Source organism: Lepidochelys olivacea (assembly GCF_965140295.1).
Source record: "Lepidochelys olivacea isolate rLepOli2 genome assembly, chromosome: 3".
In the NCBI taxonomy this organism is placed as follows: domain Eukaryota; kingdom Metazoa; phylum Chordata; order Testudines; family Cheloniidae; genus Lepidochelys; species Lepidochelys olivacea.
In genome coordinates this window covers 48,136,357-48,155,625 of record NC_140413.1, presented here as the reverse complement: position 1 = coordinate 48,155,625, position 19,269 = coordinate 48,136,357, and the positions used below count along the sequence as shown (strand labels likewise).

General features: G+C 37.9%; 1 protein-coding gene across 2 annotated transcripts in view; it reads left to right on the top strand.

Annotated features, from left to right (window-relative positions):
* Positions 1–19,269, top strand: part of DST (dystonin) — a 473,375-nt gene that overhangs the window by 284,527 nt on the left and 169,579 nt on the right. The window contains exons 16-23 of one of the 2 annotated variants that reach the window (XM_084622758.1): positions 242–420; positions 730–868; positions 1,700–1,893; positions 5,058–5,220; positions 8,475–8,558; positions 8,749–8,856; positions 10,005–10,103; positions 15,886–18,672. In XM_084622758.1, coding sequence (XP_084478884.1) covers positions 242–420; positions 730–868; positions 1,700–1,893; positions 5,058–5,220; positions 8,475–8,558; positions 8,749–8,856; positions 10,005–10,103; positions 15,886–18,672 — 3,753 coding nt within the window. The remainder of the gene's footprint in view (positions 1–241; positions 421–729; positions 869–1,699; positions 1,894–5,057; positions 5,221–8,474; positions 8,559–8,748; positions 8,857–10,004; positions 10,104–15,885; positions 18,673–19,269) is intronic. The other variant, XM_084622757.1, reaches the window with a different exon arrangement.

Genomic DNA, 19,269 nt, shown 5'->3' with positions numbered 1-19,269 from the left:
CTCAGAAGGGTGGGGTGACTACATGATTTTCTCGTATATCGGTGGAGGTAAAGGAACTAATCAATAGCCAGTCTTCCATCTTTCTATGCTGCACATACAGTCCTCACTTTTTCAACAAAGAGCACAGAAATAAAAATAATATTAAGAACAGAAGTTTACTCTAAGTAATGTCTAGGATATATGAACACTGTCAGGCTGATGTAGAATAAATAAATACTGTCAATTGCCTTCCATTTTATAGACGCTAAAGAAAGAGCTGGATCGACTGAAGGATGATTTGGGAATGATCACAGATAAATGTGAAGAGTTTTTCAGTCAAGCTGCTGGTTCACCTTCTGTCCCCAACCTGCGTTCTGAGCTCAATGTCATCATTCAGAATATGAATCAAGTTTACTCTATGTCTTCCATTTACATAGAAAAGTATGTAATAAACCGTCACTTCCTACTTGATGCATTTTAATGTACACCTTTTTTGCCCCAAATGAAAGTAAATAAAAAACCCAGTAAAGTTATAAAATGACTTTATAGTCATTATATAGTATGAATAATACTATAGTATAGTAATACTTATAGTATGAATAATACTGATCAAGGGTAAGAGAGTTATCAAAGTCATTACAGTGAAAAAAAGGATTACTAGTTATCAGACATCACAGAGCAAGACTGAAAAATGTGAGCAGTTTGAATATTATCAATACACGATTAGTTAACAAGAGGTTACTGTTTCAGGTTAAAAACTGTAAATTTGGTGCTGAAAAACACTCAAGAAGCCGAAGCGCTAGTAAAACTTTATGAGACTAAACTGTGCGAAGAAGAAGCAGTCACTGCTGACAAGAATAATATTGAGAACCTTATGGGTACATTAAAGGTATGAATTTGCTATATTTTCTTTATAGGTAAATTGTAAAATAATGTATAGTAAAATAATTGTCTTTTTATAATAACCCATTGGTTAGACTACATTTGTGGTGCAGCCAAAGACTTCTTTTCTACTTTTAAGCAGATTGTACATTTTAAGATTGCTACATTAGACAAATCTGTATCCTTTGGGCAATTAGGATAAGAAAATAAATGTATTATTTGGTAGGTTAAAATAATTCTCACAGACACTTTATACTTACAGAAGTTTGCATTTTGCATACACATATAACTCTGGAAATGTTAGTATGAGCTGTGCACATAACATGCAAAACAGGAGTGCTAATGCACCTCCCAAGTGCAGAGAGAAACACTGCAGAGTAAGTGTCTTGGAATATCTGAGGCTCCAAAAGTGTGTGGTTGCAGCAACAAAAGAGTTAGTGACTTTTGTTTTTTATTGGAAGATTCCAGGCAACATTAAGACTGGCTGCCCTAAAAACTTTGCCACTTTCTTAAATAAATAGAAAAGCTTCCTTCAGTATTTGTACAGTCCCTTATACTTCCATTTAAATACTGCAAGCTAATGTTATTTTACAATTGACAGATTTTTTAAGTGACCTCTGTAGTTTATTAGACAAATATTAGCTTGCTAATTTGCAAGCCATGTGCTTGATTTGTGTGGGCATTGGGACTCCTATACCCAGAATTTTCAGTTCACAGCTGTTTCATAGTCATTTCGGTATTGGAGCAAACTGAACAACCAGAAAAAACTGGATATGCAATGTGTTGATTTACACACATAGTGCTATACTTTGTTTACTTATCCTTTATTACATATTAGCTGTGGAGGTCTGAAGTGGATGAGAAAAGAGAGGTATTCCATGCCTTAGAAGATGAACTGCAGAAAGCCAAAGCGATCAGTGATCAAATGTTTAAAACGCATAAGGAACGCGATCTTGACTTTGACTGGCATAAAGAGAAAGCTGATCAGCTGTCTGAGAGATGGCAAAATGTTCATTCTCAGATTGAAAACCGGTTCGTACCACTTCATGTTGTAGTGTGTTCAAAGCATCTTTTAGGCTATTGATGTTGTTTCTTAGCTAATTTATCTTCTGCTTAAGCAATAAAAAATGAACATTATCGTGGGTTGAAATGTATTTCTTAACTATTTAGGAAACTTGCTAACATGGTGGATGCTTATCTTTTCTGTGCTGCTGCCATTGTTCACATGATCCCCTGCAGTTTTTTCTACAAGAGCCACAACTTTAAGTGTGTGTAACATCTTCAGTTTAACACTATGCTATATAGGCTTTACCATAACACTTAGTAGTTAGCGAGATACAGCACAGATATGCTGCCCTTTTCCCCTAGCAAAAATGCCTGCATATCAGGGCCTCCTGTCTTAGGGAAATGCTTTCTGCTGCCCCCTAGTTAGTACTGATAGGTGGGAATGATGAGATAACCTTCACTTGTGAGTTGCTGGTCAGATTTATGTTTACTTCTTGTTAAAGAACATTGGGCCTAAGACCTCAAGTCCTTAGTCCTTAACTCCCATTGACTTCAGTGATAATTTTGTCTGCATAAGAACTGAAATAAGGACTTCAGGTTTTGGCCAAGAACCAGTAATTTGCCCCTGGAGTATGTCCTGTTGACCTTCCATTATGTTCATGCAATATCATGATGCAACTCGAGTTCATTTGTTCTATGAAATGTGACTTTTTGATTAGATTTTGGTGATGTCCCTGGATAATATTACTCAAATATTTTTATACACATGTACACGCGCACACACAGACAAACAGTAATGTGTGTGTGTTATATATATATAATATACACACCCACACACAGTATTCTGGAATGCGCTTATCCATTGTTCTCACAGGGAAGAAGTTCACATCTTAATGCTTTCCCAACCAACCTCATATCCTTTTGTTTTCAATCTCTTTAATTCTATCTGTCTAGAGCTAAGGACAAATTAAGGGAGAACAACATTATTTGCAAACTAAAACTATTTTCTTTATTTTAGTTTATGACCCTGGAATCTCTGAAGAGAAGTATCAGAATACTGCTGTTTATATGAAACAATGCTGTACAAGGCAAACTTTCATATTTCTCCCTTCTTAAAAGCAGATGTCCTTATGTTATTCCACCAGTTCAAAAAAGAACTAGATAAATTCATGGAGGATAGGTCCATCAATGGCTGTTAGCCAGGATAGGCAGGGACTGTGTCCCTAGGTTCTATTTGCCAGAAACTGGGAATGAGTGACAGGGACTGGATCACTTGATGATTATCTGTTCTGTTCATTCCCTCTGGGGCACCTGGCAATTGGCCACTATCGGAAGACAGGATACTGGGCTAGATGGACGTTTGGTCTGACCCAGTATGGCAGTTCTTACGTTCTTAGTCCAATCCATGCAGGAACTGATAATCAGTTAACTAATCGGATATAATTAACTAATTTTATTGCCTCTACCTCTAATTGCCAGAAACTAAAGAAGGGATTGGCAAGACCTGGTCAAAAATGCATCTAGTCAAAGAAAACAGTTTCAATGTCAGTATGATTATTAGCCATCAAGCTACTGGCTTTCACAAAAACTATGGGGAAGAGCACTTTCCTTCTGTTTTTGAGTATAAGAAACATGCAATTGGCATGTGTAGCCTTTTTTGGCTGAAATTAAACTGCAGTGTATGTATCTTTAAATTTCACTCTTAATTTTTTTGTTTTCTGGTAAACAAAGTGATATATTTAAATGAAAAAACAGTAGCTTTCTGAAAAGCTTAAGTGTCCCTATCCGCTCACAAGGCAAACATGAACCAAACACTCTCCTCACATGACATCTGTGTAGAATATGCTGACAGATTATTGTTAACACACAGTGACTTCTAGGGTAAATATGACAGCTTGTGGTCGTTGCAATTTGTGGCAGTAAACAGACTGTTTTCTGCAAATGTTCACCCTCCTACTTCCTAACTGTTCGACAGTGATACTCACTATACACATATATTTGTCAATATTGGCTCCAATTAAACATCTTTCCTTTTTTTTTCCCCCCACCATTTATTGTTATTTTGTTTACTCTGTTATTTGTTTATATGTATACCAAAATATAATTCCTCAAATGCAATACATAATCACTGTCACACTCGCTCTTTTTCACACACATACATGCACAGAGAATGCCCTTAGCATTGTTGAAAGTAAGGCAGATTCAAAAGTAGGTATTACAAACCAGAATACCAGAGTTGTTAAATATACGGTTACAGACAGGCAGATTGCTCTGAACCCACGTCTCTGCTGTCTCTTTGGTTAGTATATTTGTATGGGTTTTAGGCACATTGTTTGGACTACAGCAGATGAGTCTCAAGCACTCTGAGCACTCCAAAATCAGTTTGCAGGAAATAGCACAGGTTGCCTTTGTTTGCCCCTCTGCTCCCATTTAACTGCAGAATAGAAGAGTCTTAACCAGTTTCCACTTCAGTCTCTGTGCCTGTTTGGTTTAAATGGCAGGCCCACAGACTTGAGTGAGTTTTCAGTAGTTTCCAGAATCATATGGTTTAAAGAGGGATTTACCCCAAAAGGATAATTGACATTAGCATTTTTGGACAGCTAAAGACTTTGCGTTTGTGCCAACTCCTACTTGGCTTGGGAGGAGTAGAGGATGTGGTCTGCTGGTCTCCTTCAGTGCAGGTTTTGGCCCTCTTGACTTGTGCTCAGAACCAAACCCACTGGTCACACCTAAAACACATCCACTTCTCATCCTTCTGCATGGCAGTGACAATTGCTTCTGCAGAGGCTTCTTCACAGTGTGCTGGGGAATGTTGTGTCTAGTGCATGGTCTTTCTGCTTCTGGGCTCATTAATTTAGGAAATGCGCAGTGTTTCTGCTGTGACTGGACCTTCCCTGAACAGAAAAGCCCATTGAAGGCTTGACCCATAGTCAGTTGTTTCTAGTATAAATGTTCTTTCCCTCTTCCAAGTGTTCTCTAGTGTGAAAATCCCTCTTTAATCTTTATGGAATGTCATTAAGCTGGGGATCTCTGTGGTAGAAACTGCCATTAATATATTTTAGTAAAAATTATTAAATTTCCTTTTATGATGATAGATGGTGACACCTGATATCTTAAAGGCTATGTTGACTTACATAATTTTTTACAGTACCTTCTCCCCAATCACATCTCTTGTTCTCAAATTAAACCAGGTTGCGTGACTTAGAGGGTATCAGTAAATCTCTGAAATATTACAAAGATACTTACCATACACTGGATACCTGGATTCAGAAAGTGGAAGATACTCAGCGAAAGATTCAAGAAAACCAACCAGAAAACAGCAAAGCTTTGGCTAAACAGCTGAACCAGCAAAAGGTACAAAAAGGGAATCCCATCCTGGGGAAAAGTATTGAAACTAATAACTGGAGCCCCGTTATTTTTGAAAATGCAAAATACAATAAAATAAAACAAAACAAAGTATAAACCAAACTGAAATGAAAAAGTCACCTCACAGCAGCAGCTCCTGTCCCTCAGATCTGGGCCCAGCTCCCTGCTTCAGTTATGTAGGGTACAGGGTCACAGCATCACTTGTGTAAATTTGGTCCAGCCGCCCCTCTGTCATCATGATGGAGGGGAAGTGCCAAGTGCCACATCGCAACACCTGGAGCGGGGAGGTGGGCCCGGACCCATGGACAGGAATCGTGTGCTTCTGGGTGAGTGTGGGACAGGCTCACTGTACAACAATCCTTCCCCCCTCCAGGGCCTCTCATCTCCCCCGGACAGGACCCCTTTCCTCCTCCTCTTCGCATGGATAAAATCGTAAAAATGAAATTCCCCAAAATATAAAATATAAAAAAAATTAATGGGACTCTACTAACAAAAGAAAAAAATATAAAGATCATTTTAAAGCAATGATGTCAATCTCCCTTTAGCTATCTCAGATATCTCTGTGACCCCTAGTAACCGAGTATACTAGTCTTTTACCTTCACAACACCTCTTTGAAGTAGGGAAGTGCTGTTAATCTTATTTACAGATGAGGGTCTGAGGCACAGAGAGTCAAAATGACTTGCCCAACATCATGCAGGAAGTCTGTGGCAAAGCGGAGCTCTCCCAACTCCCAGGCTAGTGTCCTAACCTCTGGGCTATCCTTCCTCTATAATGCCATTGGGAGTGCATCCCAACTTGCCACACACCAGTGCTCCATAGACAGTTGCCATTCAATAGCAAACACAGTTAGCAAAAACTAATCACATTCCTGGAATGGCATTGTCATGAAGGCAATGTGTTGTGACTTCAATAGGACTGCTTGTGTGCTTACAGTTAAGGGAGTGCTTTAGTGCTTTACTGGTTTGTCACCAGAGTGCTCAGCACCTTACAGGATTGAGACCAGGAAGGACAGCCATTCCCTAAATGTTAGGCAAACAGAACCACTTTGTGTGAATGTTCAATAATAGTGAATAATAAAGCGGTATGAACATGCCACAGTCAAACAACTGGCTGGCAACCAAATGTTTATGTAATCCCCTGATAGTGTGTATTTCAGGTCACCATCTGTGCCTGATCCACAGAGGAAGTGAGTCTGTGACAGCCCTCATTAAAGAATCTGTCTCTTTAGCTAAAAATGTAGCAGCTTTTAGCCTTGCAGGTGTCCAGGATGCAGACACTATTTTTACAGTATTTTACCAGCGGCCTGGATCTAAATCACATGGAACTCAATAAGAACATAGGAACGTCCATACTGGGTCAGACCAAAGTCCATCAAGCCCAATACCCTGTCCTCTGACAGTGACCAGTGGCAGGTGCCCCAAAGGGAATGAACAGACAGGTTGTCATTGAGTGATCCATGGCCTGTCATCCAATCCCAGCTTCTGGCAAACAGAGGCTAGGGACACCATTCCTGCCCGTCATGGTAATAGCCATTGATGGACCTATCTTCCATGAATCAATCTAGCTCCCTTTTGAACCCTGTTATAGTATTGGCCTTCACAACATCCTCTGGCAAGGAGTTCCAGAGGTTGACAATGCGTTGCTTGAAAAAATACTTTCTTATGTTTGTTTTAAGCTTGCTACCTATTAATTTCATTTGATGGCCCCTTATTCTTGTATTATGAGGAGGAGTAAACAATGCTTCATTATTTACTTTCTCTATACAACTCATGATTTTATAGACCTCTATCATATACCTCCTTGGTCACCTCTTTTCCAAGCTGAAAAGTCCCAGTCCTATTAATCTCTCCTCATACGGAAGCCGTTCTATACCCCTAATAATTTTTGTTGCCCTTTTCTGAACCTTTTCCAATTCCAATATATCTTTCTTGAGATTGGGCAACCACATCTGCACGCAGTATTCAAGGTGTGGGCATACCATGGATTTATATAGAGGCAATATGATATTTTCTGTCTTATTATCTATCCCTTTCTTGATGATTCCCAACATTCTGTTCGCTTTTTTGACTGCCGCTGCACATTGAGTGGATGATTTCAGAGAACTATCCACAATGATTCCAAGCTCTCTTTCTTGACTGGTAAAAGCTAATTTAGACCCCATCATTGTATATGTATAGTTAGGATTATGTTTTCCAATGTGCATTACTTTGCATTTATGAACTTTAAATTTCATTTGCCATTTTGTTGCCTAATCACACAGTTTTTTGAGATCCTTTTGTAGCTCTTCGCAGTCTGTCTGGGACTTAACTATCTTGAGTAGTTTTGTATCATCTACAAATTTTGCCACCTCACTGTTTACCCCTTTTTCCAGATCGTTTATGAATATGTTAAATAGGTCTGGGCCAGATACAGATCCCTGGGGGACAGCACTATTTACCTCTCTCCATTCTGAAAACTGACCATTTATTCATACTCTTTGTTTCCTATCTTTTAACCAGTTACCAATCCATGAGAGAACCTTCCCTCTTATCCCATGACTGCTTTTTTTTCTTAAGAGCCTTTGGTGAGGGATCTTGTCAAAGGCTTTTTGAAAATCTAAATACGCTATATCCACTGGATCTCTTTTTTCCGCATGCTTATTGACCCCCTGAAAGAATTCTAGTAGATTGGTGAGGCATGATTTCCCTTTACAAAATCCATGTTGACTATTTCCCAACAAATTATGTTCATCTATGTGTCTGACAATTTTGTTCTTTACGATAGTTTCAACCAATTTGCCCGGTACTGAAGTGAGGCTTACTGGCCTGTAGTTGCCAGAGTTAGCTCTGGAGCACTTTTTAAAAATTGGCGTCACATTAGCTATCCTCCAGTCATTTGGTACAGAAGCTGATTTAAATGATAGGTTACAGATGACAGTTAGTAGTCCTGCAATTTCACATTTGAGTTCCTTCAGAACTGTTGGGTGAATTCCATCAGGTCCTGGAGACTTATAGACAATGGGAGTCTTTCTATTGACTTTCTAGGATTCCGATCAGGACCCAGGATTCCAACTAGCTATAGGACAGTGAAATGCAAGCAGTGCTATAAATAGTTTGATGGTGGGAAACTTAGAAATTCTTATAATAATAATACTTATCAGCCATAACAAAGGGAGAGAAAAGCATTATTATTATGATTATTATTTCTATTATTATTAATTATTATTATTATTATGCTGAAGATATACACATATATTTTACAGATGCTGGTTTCTGAAATTGAAATGAAACAAAATAAAATAGATGAATGCCAGAAATATTCAGAGCAATACTCAGCTTCAGTAAAGGTAAGAAAAATTATACACATATAATAGAGTTTAATTTGATAATGTGTCCTTTACATGTATACTGGTATTGTACAATGGATACAACATGCAAGCAGTGGTGCTCTGCTGCTAAATTGCATTATAAATACGTTATTTAATGTCAGTGTGATAGAGAGTGCTGATAACTTTTCTGACTGCATTATTTTTACAGGATTATGAACTGCAGACAATGACATACAGGGCTATGGTTGACTCACAACAAAAATCTCCAGTGAAACGCCGGAGAATGCAGAGCTCATCTGACTTCATTATACAAGAGGTAACTGGATGTTCTTTGACAGGGAAATGTGCATTCATTTAGCAGCCTGTTGTAGAGTGGAGGAAATGCAACACTGGAATTTATTAATAATTAAATGTAGTAACCCCACACATGATCTTTACTGTACATAGACAAATCCTGATGTAAATATACTGTTATACATCTCACAGTATCTGATTATATATTTGAATGTTGGTGTTGATAAACAGTTAACAAAAGACCCATGAAAAGCTTGGATGAAAAACATAGAAAACAGAGAAAAATAAAACTGTTTATTAACATGGTGAGACAAATCATGTCTCAGGCTGCCACCCCATGGGTAGCTTTCACCATCACTGTGGTGCCCCAAGGCTCTGTTGTAGCAGATTCAGAGGCTATGCCTCCCTCAGCCCATTTGTGCATGCAGAGGTGCAATTTTGTCCCCAGAGGACTGATTGAGTACAAGAGTGAATGGGGCAGGTTGGCCTGGAAGTGACTCTCTCTAGCTGACAATTCTGAAACAGGAGCTGACAGCCAGAAACAAAGACCTAGGCTTATCGGGATGAAGATACTCTATCTATCCATCCAGCTATCAAGGGATTAAGATTTTGAAGCCCCTCCAACATAAGATAGGGACCTTAGGTCCTTTCACTCAGGCTGGAGTACGGTTGGGGATACTACAGCTCTAGGGCGTGGAATTTTCCAAAGCCCCAGGGTGACACAGGAGCACAAATGTCATTCAAGTTACTTTGGTACTTTTGAAAATTCCACTCTAGTGCTACAGTACCAGAGGAGTTAGGATCTTTGTGATTAGAAAGATTATTTCCTTGAGTTTGTTCTCCCCACATTCTTTTGTCCCCAGAGTTCCACCACACCAGTTACCCACCTAGCAGATGCAGGTCACTTCCATTCAGCCTCTTACATACCAGGCTGACCATTCTTAGGATCAGTTGGTCCTGTGAACAGACTGTTTATGTGGTTCTTTGTGACTATTATGTTCCTTAAACCAAGATCAAGATTTGTCTTATTACGAGCTCTGTGCCATATATAACTTTCGTAAAGGCCAGTTTAAGTCTAGAACTAGTTCTTGGACATTATTTGAATGCATTCCAAGTCACTGTGAGTGGTACCATTTTCCTCTTCCCTTTTCCTCTTTTGTTTCTATGCAGTTCATGGATTTACGAACACGCTACACTGCCTTGGTGACCCTGATGACCCAGTATATTAAATTTGCTGGTGACTCTTTGAAAAGACTGGAAGAAGAAGAGGTAGGTCGCAGGAAAATAGAAACCATTTTGTTGGGGGAAATAAAACAGCTATTGGACTTGGATCATAATTTTAGCTGAAAATACTAAGAACTGAAATTCCTTATATACCTCACATACATGGGAATATATGGATATTGATCTGTGCGGCTATTGTTCGTATAAACACTGATGTCTGTCTGCAAAGTCCTCACATTCCATCAGTCCTTCCGGATGGGAGGGTCACATTACAGGGACCCACTGTGATTCACTGAATTCTGCAGAGAAGGAAATTATCTATAGGACAAGAGAAATTATAATGCACCGGGATAGTTTTACTTAAGACCTAGCACAAATTACCTGGTAGTGATGGGTCCCTTTGAGTCAAACATTTTTTTAAAACTTTTTTATTTCTAATAAACAAGGAAAATATAAAAGTATACCTCTGTAAAGAAAATAATTTAAATTTCCACCAAAAGCTGTCCATCTTTATAAATCATAATTCATCATCTATATTCAGACATAGACAATACTTGCTTTTTAATTTTTGAAAATTTAATTTGCAGTTTTATTTTTACCACAGAAACCACACTGGATGTTTGGAATGTGAACTGTATTTATTTGGTGTATATTTTAGGGCTGGATATATGCTGTACTTACAAATGCAAGCTGAAATTTGCCCCTGTGCAGAGAGCCAGCCCAACTCCCATGCACTATTAATGTCCTATTTAAGTCCTAGTTAGTGTGCTTAAATGGGCCCTAAGTGGTGCTTAGGTCTTCCATTATCCCTCTGCACAGGGTTGAATTTCATCTGCAGCATGCACACAAGCTTGCTTTTAGTGCATAAGGAATTTCTTATTTAAATAGGGGAGTGCAATAACCCCTTCACTAATTTCTTAAGTTTGTTTTGATGCCTTTTAAATGTTTAGGCTTCTTTTGTCATTCTTCTGCATTGATTCTTTGAGGCAAATTAACATTTTTCACAGTGAGTATGAGGTCTCGTTAACAAGAATAAATGGAGACTATAAAAATTTGTTCAAAAATACGCAGTTTAAATCAATGCTTTAAAGATTTAAACAGAGAATATTATCTACTCTTCACTTTCTTTAAAAATATCATGTGTCTCTAAAGCAATTATATATTTACTCTTTAAGGATGATAGGGTCTTAATTTATACACTGTATCCTCATAGTTTTCTGCCAAATCATATACTGAACGATTTGTCCCGTATCAAAAATACATAAAACAGGATTGGAGTTATTTTAACAAGTTTTAATTTTTAATATTTATTTACGTAATCATTGGACAAGACGCTGGATCCTTAAAGGGATGTTAAATAATCTTGCTGCCATCTTTGTCTTTGCTGCATGTTCTTTCTGTCACACACCTCTGAACAGAATAGCATAAGTATGAAAAGTGTACATCTTTTTTTTTTTTTTACCATGTAGCATCTGTTGCATGAGATATTGGTTTTTTACAATCTAAGGAGGCTTTATGTTTATAATTCATGCTGCTGGTAAAAATGAAAACAAAAAAGAAAAATATCTAGAGACCAAGACATTTGTCGGGTTTGACTGGTTGGTTTCAAGTTTCTCAAGAATAATTGAATTTTATAAACCATTTTTGTCTGTTCCGAGCTGTGTCTGCAAGACTGTTTTTTGCAAAACATATGCAGAGTTCTACTTCCTTGATAACTTCTTAGTAGATAATTTAAGGTTGCTTTCTAATTGCAAAGCACTATATTAATTCCTTTTGGAATCAAAGTAGCGTATCCTGGAGCTTTTCCATTTCAAAGCAGAAACAGTCATCAATTTTTCTGGGATTATACTTCTAATTTCTTCCTCTGACATTCAGGACTTTATTCTATCCTTGTCTTTGTTAAGAATTCTGAATGATGTCATTAAGAGTTTGGTGCATAGAAAAAGGATAAAATAAGGTCCTTGCTATGAAGTCTTTGACATTTAAAATCTAAATTTAAACCTGTGTGCTGTCAGCTCAGAGTTTATCCACTGAGCCTGAATTCCAGAAAACCATGATGGTAGCTGTAGTTTTTGAACCTTTGGGATGTGATGAAACAGTTGAACAAAGACAGAAAAACACAGTAGGAGAAAACCCAATAGATGAGACAGATTTGCAAAAAGATATTTCTCATAGTATATCTGAGAGTAAGTTGGAAATTCAAAGAAAAGAATTTGATACTGACATACATGATAAAATCATAACGGACAGAACATCAAAGCAACTGTTGAAGCCTCATGGTCAAGAAAGTGCTGGTAGAAATAATGGAGAAGAGCAGCTACATACAGGAAAGGAAGTAACCACCCTTTCTGGTAAACAGCATCAAAACACAGAGAATGGTAGAAATCTCAAATTTGTGTCATTGTTAATATAAATGACGATTCTGGTGAGGTGTAAAATCAGCCAATTGTTGATGGAATGAGACAGGAAACGGGGAGAGCCGAAGAAGTTTTATGAAGTATTAGTGGAGAAAATGCATGAAATCAAAGAAAAAGATGTTTTAAGAAGAGCAAGGGAAGATGCTCCAACAAAGGAGAAACATGGGTTGTATTCAGAAACTAACTTTAAGCTAATGATGAAGAGAGATGATGTCATTCAAAAGACTGGAAGATATGCTGTGGGTGCCAACCCAAACAGGAAACAAGAACATCTTTCAACGAGACCACTTGCTGAAAATCTACCATGCTAAATGCTAAAGATCATAGCCTCAACGGAAGCAGTGACAATGTGTCTTTAAACTTTGAAGACGAGTTGCAAGAGAGTGTTGAAACTATATCAACTGTAAAGCAGGAAACCACCCCCGGAGAGATGAAAGTGTTACAAGGGATGTGAAAAGACGACAAAGCTGAATTTGCAGCCTGTGAGGAAGATAGCATTTCTGATGCAGATGAAGGGAACACAAACAAACTCCATAATGCCCCTTTTGGATGACAGCTGTTTTGTAGCAGAAAACAACTCTCCAGAAAGACGAACTCTAAATCCAACTCAAGCACAGAATATAGTTCAAGCAAATATTGCATACCTGTTTGGTATTTCTAAGGGAAGCAGCATATAGAAAATGCTTCAGAACGATTTATATTAAATTTTGAAAAGTCACGAATACACAGTGGTCCAGGTTTAGAGGGACAACTTTTAGGGGAGACAAATGTAAAAATAACCAGTTCAATGAAAGAAGTAATTCCAAGGGAAGAGAATATTTTTCCAGTTTCAGAAGCTGAATTAGCAAACATACAATTTGGAAATGACAGTAGAGAAAATAAAGAGAATTTGACACAGACTAAGATTCATAGTTTGGCCAATACAGGCATCAGCTTGAACAAACAGGGTGCAGAGGATGAATTAGATCAGTACCAACAAATGGAAGATTTATTGCTGGTTGCAGAAATGCAGAGTAAAGGTAGGTTTCAGAGTAACAGCCGTGTTAGTCTGTATTCGCAAAAAGAAAAGGAGTACTTGTGGCACCTTAGAGACTAACCAATTTATTTGAGCATGAGCTTTCGTGAGCTACAGCTCACTTCATCGGATGCATACTGTGGAAACTGCAGAAGACATTATATACACAGAGACCATGAAACAATACCTCCTCCCATCCCACTCTCCTGCTGGTAATAGCTTATCTAAAGTGATCACTCTCCTTACAATGTGTATGATAATCAAGTTGGGCCATTTCCAGCACAAATCCAGGTTTTCTCACCCTCCGCCCCCCCCCCCCCCCAAACTGACTCTCCTGCTGGTAATAGCCCATCCAAAGTGACCACTCTCTTTACAACATGTATGATAATCAAGGTGGGCCATTTCCAGCACAAATCTAGGTTTTCTCACCCCCCACCCTCCCTCCAAAAACCACACACACAAACTCACTCTCCTGCTGGTAAAAATCCTAGCATCAAGGTACCTGAAATAGACAATAAGCTCCAGACAGTAAAATGAAAACACAGAAACGGAACATTAATTCTGGGGAAAAGCAAAGCAAATAAAAAGTAATGACATGGGTGATGAAGAGAAAAAGAACAGAAAAAAATATTGAGGTACCAGAAGTTTTCTCTTAATGCAAATCAAACACCAATTAAAAATAATTACCATTCAAAAATCAATCTAACTCAGTATTTGAATCTTGGACAAAAAGATCTGAAGGTGGAGCTGATTTAAAGTTGATTGAGCATAACTATAAATTAATATGTTGTTGTTCTATTAATCAGTATAAATTCAGAGATGGCAAAACAATTGATTTTTTTCAATAATTTTGAATTTGTTTCATCAAATTTTAATGTCACAATGTTATACTAGCAGGTATACCTCCCAGCTGATGCCTCACATTGCTAATCAGGAAGAGTGCAAGATTCCATAATAGCAAAATTTAATTTGTGATCCTAGATGCAACTGCAATCAGATTCTCAATTTTAATTGTTTAAAAATACTTTACATTTAATACGTTTGTTGTGTAACTGTCAGCATAAAAGGAGATGCTCCTAAGCTGATCCAGTTTAATCCCAACATCTGTAAGGGTGTGTCTGCACTGCAATAAATGACCCACAGCAGCAAATATCAGAGCCTGGGTCAACAGACTCAGGCCTATGGAGCGCATGCTGCAGGACTAAAAATAGCAGTGTAGATGTTCTGGCTTGGGCTGGAACCCGGGTTCTGAGACCCACATCCTTGATGGGGTTGCAGAGCCTAGGCACCAGCCTGAACCTGAACTTCTACAATGTTGTTTTTAGCCCCACAGCTTGAGTTGATCCAGGCTCAGAAACTTGCTGCTGCAGGTTGTTTTTTATTTTTTTTTCAGTGCAGACATTTCCTAAGTGTTTACTTAAAATCATCCAAGTGAAGGAGGAAAAGAGGGAATGAAGCTGCCTTTTCATTAGTACTTCTTGTGATATGTAAGTGTAGTCTCATTGCAACTGAAATCAGGCAAGTTTGTTAAAATAAAATAACCTTCTGTTTATTAGAAAAATTGCTTGCTTTTTACCTCACACTAGGCCTTGCCTTCACTAGGAAGAAACCTGTGTTCTTACCTCATGTTAGCGAACATGATAAAATTCTAGTGAAGACAAGGCAATCGTAGTTTGAACATGTTAGCAGGTCGAGATGAACCCTCTTCTCCCTCCTAGTGTCTACCTCCATCTGCTAATGTGCGGAAACTACTTCCTCCATCTGCTTATGCGTGGAAACTACTATCTGCCCTCTCTTCATTAAGAGTTTACTATCTCCTAGTTGACATGTGTTAGCTAACACATGGTAAGAAAACACCTTTTTTCCTAGTGTGGACACATCCTGAGTGCAGCTTCATGTATTATTTCTTTTTTTGGGCAGATTTCCAAATTTGTGTTGTATTATGTTTGTTGTAAACATAAAATGCTTTAAATTCCTACTGAACCAAACTGGAAATGCTGAACTTCCTTGACCTGTGTGATCCTTGCATATTGTGTTTTGTTCATTACTTGTTATAGCTATTTGTTTTGAGCAAGATCATATGCAAGTGGCTGTCTGACTTTTCTAACCATTTAGTGCTTGCTGAGTAACAAAAGAGATTCTTTGGGACTTCTCCCCTTTGTGGATTCCTTTATGAAGGATTTTTTCATCGTGAACTAATGATTTCTTGTCTGAAGCTTACTATGTAAGGAGAAGGTGATGGTGGTGGGAACTGCTCATCCTACTGTATTGACATGCCGAATATACGTTAGTAAGTATTTTCAACTATGTTTTGAAAATAATACAACAGATTTCACATGCTATATTAAAAAAGAACAGATTTAAACATATTTGTATATTTTAAATTTTCTTATAGATTATAAACAATGAGGCGGAATCAGCACGTGCAGCATACTCAGATCTGATGGCGCAACAGAAGTCAACAATTGATGAGAACAGAAAACTTATGGGAAAGATAAATGAGCTTGAGAAAATGTTAGAGGAGTTGAAGAAACAAAAGTTCCGTGTAGAACAGGAACTCCCCAAAGTGAGGGAAGCTGCAGACAATGAGCTGAAGAAACAGCAGAAGTATGTGGAAGAGATATCTTTTCAGAAAACCAAGGCTGAGCAAGAGGCAAAGCGGTATCAGATAGAGCTTGAGAGCATTGCTAAAGAGAAAGTATCTGCAGAGCAGGAGTTAGAACATGTAAGGCAGCTCATCTTGCAGGCAGAGGCTCAAAGAAGTGTAGTTGAAGAAAACCTCAGAGCTTTTAGAACTCAAATAGAGGAAAGTACTGCTGCTAGAAGAAAACTTGAAGAGCACCTGAGAAGGAAAGACACAAATCTTCAGGATTTAGAGCAGCAGAAAAAAGCTTTAATGGCAGAATTGAGGAAAAAAACAGAAGGAGAGGAAAAGCTTATGAAACTAATAAAGCAAATGGAACAAGGTTTTGAGTATCAAGGGAATCTAGCAGAAATAAAGCTCCAAGAGAAAGAGAAAACTGAAGCTAGAAGGCAAATAGTTGAAAGCAGATATTCCTTAATAAGAGAGAATGTGCTGCCAACTTGCACATCTGTGCAAGACAAGCATTATCGGGTTGATTCTGAAATTACAGGTTTCCAGAAAAAACTAGAAATAAAGAAAATAGAGGAGCTTATACAGCAGGTAGATGAGCTGACTATTGCCAACAAAAAGGCTGAAAAAAACATTAAAGATCTAAAATACGAACTGAATGATCTTGAACTTCAGAAAGCATCAGCTGAAGAAAAGGCTCGTTTACTAAAAGAGAAATTAGATGATGCCAATAATACACTTAAATGTCTGAAAATTGAGTTGGACCAAAAAGATCAGGTAGAGCAGGGATATTTGCAACAGTTGAAAGAACTTGATAGGCAGCTGCACAAAACCACAGGTAAAGCTGAAGAGGTAATGCAAGAGGCCATAGATCTTAAGAAAATTAAAGTAAATTATCAAGAAGAGATGAAATCTCTTCAGCAGGAAAAGGCACAGTTAAAAAGGGAAGTAGAGGAATTGACTAGATCACACACACAAATTGAAATCACTATTCAGCATTTAAATTCACAAATCAACTCTCTCCAGAAAGAGAAGTTGATAGCTGAACAAAGAACACAGTCATGCAGAGGAGAAGCAAATAATCTGCAAGAACAGTATAAAAAAATCCAGGAACAGCTGCTTCAAAAGACAAGAGCAGAGAATGAAAATCAACAGAAGATTCAAAAGGTGAAAGACGACTTGGCCAAAAGCCATCATTTGGCAGAATCATTGAAACAAAAGGTAGAAGAGCTTACCAGATCGAATACTGAAACCAAAATAATGATGCAACAAATTCAGTCTGAATCAGAGAGGATAATTTTGGAGAAACAAAGTATTCAGAGAAAAAATGATGCCTTAAAAACCCTAGCAGATGGTTTTAAAGAGCAGCTACGTACCACAAATGAACAGTTGCACAAGCAGATAATAACTGAGCAAGAATTCATAAGTAAAGTCAAAAGTCTAGAAGGTGACCTAATAAAAACAAAAACATTAGCCAGTGAATTTAAGCAGAAGTGTGATAAGCAGGGAGCTTTCAAACTGAACGCTGAGATAGAGGTTAAAAATCTAAATGCACAACTAAATTCTTTCACTGTTGAAAAGAGGTTGAGTGAGCAGAAAATACAGCTACAGCAAACTCATATACAAGAGCTAAATAGTAAACTGAAGAAGCTGCAGGATGAATTCCATCAAAAGACCCTAGATGAGCAAACGGCACGCAAAAAGATGGCTCTGTTTCAGGAAGAGTCCATTAGGTTTAAACATTCTGCAGAGGAATTTAGAAAAAAAGTTGAAAAACTACTGGAATCCCATAGCATCACTGAAAATGACATTTCGGGTATAAGACTGGAATGTGTCACTCTGCAGCAAGAAAAAGATATGGCTGAAGAGAATATTAAATTGTACAAGATGCAAATTGAAGATCTTCAAGAAAGACTTCAGAAATGTCGTGAGCAACTACAACAAGGAAATCATGCTGAAATGGATTATTTTCAGAAATATCGGAAACTTGAGGAGGAATTGGAGGTACAGAGGCGCATGGTGGAGACCCTAAAACAGGATATGGACATGCCAATGAAGGAACGTGAACACCAGTTCCTAATGTTTCAGAATGGAGTTAAGCAACATAATAACATCAAAGATTCTATATTCAAATTGGACTTTGAGAAGAAGGGAAAGGAGTTTAATTACCTGGGAGAAACCTCACCTAGAGATTTAGAACAACTTCATCCATGTGCAAAAACAACTTCTTCATTGTTCAGACAGAAACAGGAGAGACAGGTTGATATAAACATTCCGGGGTTTAAAATGGATCGATTAGGAGAAAAGGAGCTGCACCTGGGTGCTGATGATACAGAACCAAAAGAGGCGCAGCTCCAGTTGTCAAGAACAAAGCAATCCCGAGATGATACAGGCCAACAGTCTTTTACAGAGTTTGTTTCTCAGACAAGCACCCAGCTCCAGATAACTTTTGATAAAACAGACCCCATGACAAAAATATCAGAAATAGACAAATTAAGAGATAAAAACTTTCACACTTCCTGGCAAGCTACTAGGCATGAAGAAGAAAAACATGGAACAGGACTAGTAAAGCTCATGCACCCTTTGGAGGTATACTCTGAGTTTTGTTGACATTTGCCTTGCTGGTGCTGGTTTTTATTATTCCATTCTTTAAAAGTTGGTATTGCTGTTCTATGCTCTCTGTTGTATACTCTTTTTATTCTGGTGTATGGGGACCTCTTCTGCTTATCTATGTACATTATAACAGGTTTCAGAGTAGCAGCCGTGTTAGTCTGTATCCGCAAAAAGAAAGGGAGTACTTGTGGCACCTTAGAGACTAACCAATTTATTTGAGCATAAGCTTTCGTGAGCTACAGCTCACTTCATCAGATGCAGTGAGCTATAGCTCACGAAAGCTTATGCTCAAATAAATTTGTTAGTTTCTAAGGTGCCACAAGTACTCCTTTTCTTTTTATGTACATTATAGAAATTCACATACAATGATTATACTCAGTTATGGTTAAAAGTGCATTGAGTGATATCAATAAGTGTAGGTAATAAGCACAGAATAAAATTTCTACCTTGCATTTCCTCCACATTCCCATTAATCTATCCTTTCTGAAATGAATATTTGAGGTGTACCATTTAAAAAAAATATAGTTAATAATATTCTGTGCAGTCCATGCTAATAAAATTTCTTATTCATGA